Below are 1,776 nucleotides of genomic sequence, written 5' to 3' on the forward strand. Positions count from 1 at the left end.
GGCTTGCGTTCGCCAGTGGAAAGACAGGGCGATTCTGTGGAGGACGATCCAATCACTGGAGCGGTCATTGATCCTCGAAAAGGATACTTCATCTTGAATCCCAGTGGCGATCTAGCTCGAACTGAAGGTCGATTCCGGGATTGGGCTCATGGGATGAAGAAAGCTGGGTGGGATGGTGTGATTGGCCAGGCTGTTAGTGAGCAGCAGTTTGTGAATGCGCTGAAGACGCAGGACTTGGTTGTGTAAGTATTCTTTCTTGTTCGTTCAAATGTTACTGATATGAATGGTTCCATGGTAGTTACTTTGGCCATGGAGGTGGGGAACAGTATATCCGATCTCATAGGATTCGCAGCCTTCCGAAATGCGCTGCAACTATGCTTTGGGGTTGTTCGTCGGGTGCTCTCCGGGAGTTGGGTGATTTTGATAGGACGGGAACACCTTATAACTACATGCTCGCTGGATGGTACGTATCTGAACCGTCTTTTACTTCAATTACCATTAATGCCATCTTCTATTAGCCCTACGCTTGTCGCGAACTTGTGGGACGTCACTGACAAGGACATCGACAAGTTCTCCCAATCCGTCTTCGACAAGTTGCGTTTGACGCCTGCCGATGTTAGCAAGTGGAATGAACCCGGAAAGGAACCCCACACATCTCCTTCTCTGTCTCTGGTGGCTTCTGTGGCACAGTCGCGGGATTCATGCAAGCTGAAGTACTTGACTGGCGCAGCTCCCGTGGTGTACGGTATACCATTTTACCTTTGATCTCGGATTGGACATTATCTACTCGACATTGTATCATTCCACATTTATTATAGATGTATTTTCAGGACTTGCCCAAGTAGGGCGGTCGAATATTGCTTTGTTAATCATCCAAATCACCGTGTCGCAAAATTCAACGTTTTGCAACTCATTAGACGAGGCTCATGGTGTGCAACCTACGGCGATTCTTGGCTTGCAACGCTGAACGTTTGAAACGATCATCCTCGACGACAAAAGACGATCAGGCGTTGTGAATAAACCCGCATAATGAATATGTACACGTGACTGACGCGACGCGTTCAACTTTGAAGTCAACGTCGACCACGATGATCAGCAGCTTCGATTTACGAATAGAGGTCGAGGCTCTTCAGGAGCTCGATAGCTACGACATACCACACGATTATGATCTCACAACAGAGGATCCGGAGCGGCTTCTTGAAGGTGACTATCTCATTTCCAATCCCACTCAAAAATCTGACGATTTGGTAGCTGCCGTGGAGGCTGTTGCCGACTCCAGCAGCGCAATTACGGACGAACAGGTCTTTGACATCTATAGGTGTCTGCTTAAATTCGCAGACGCGGTCTCTGGCTCCGTTATGAGCAAGCTTCTCGACTCCATTTCCTCTGGCCTCCTGGCTGAATTAGAGGCTACCATCCGTGATGTGGAGTTGGGAGATCAGCAGTCGTACATGGCGCATAAGACGCCGTTGGAGTTGTACGCGTTTTTGCTGCAATGGTTCGTTACGGCGGCTGAGAAGGTCAAAGCCACTGAGGATGATGCGCCACCGCCAGCAGCTGCTACCAAGGGCAGGAGAGGGAGGGGAGGGAAAGCTGGAGCGGGGAGAGGGGCGGGTCGTGGAGCTGCGAGCAAGAAGAATGAGTCGTGGACTTGGCAGGACCAAATTCCTGCGACACTGGGGCTGACTGTCAAAGTTCTGCGTCTTCAGACGCAACGTATTTGGACGACGACTGCTGAAAGGGAAGACTTTATCAAGTGCGTTGCTATTTTCTGTT

The 1,776-nt window shown here is 50.0% G+C and overlaps 1 protein-coding gene across 1 annotated transcript in view; it reads left to right on the plus strand.

The window, feature by feature from the left end:
* Positions 1-1,088: 1,088 nt before the first annotated feature.
* Positions 1,089-1,776, plus strand: part of LACBIDRAFT_296014 (uncharacterized protein) — a gene marked incomplete at both ends in the record, with an annotated part of 4,975 nt that continues 4,287 nt past the window's right edge. Inside the window, one exon of the mRNA XM_001890143.1 lies at positions 1,089-1,756. Within this exon, the coding sequence (XP_001890178.1) occupies positions 1,089-1,756 (668 nt within the window). The remainder of the gene's footprint in view (positions 1,757-1,776) is intronic.

The sequence above is a fragment of the Laccaria bicolor genome, genomic scaffold, assembly GCF_000143565.1.
Source record: "Laccaria bicolor S238N-H82 LACBIscaffold_81 genomic scaffold, whole genome shotgun sequence".
Classification (NCBI taxonomy): Eukaryota; Fungi; Basidiomycota; class Agaricomycetes; order Agaricales; family Hydnangiaceae; genus Laccaria; species Laccaria bicolor.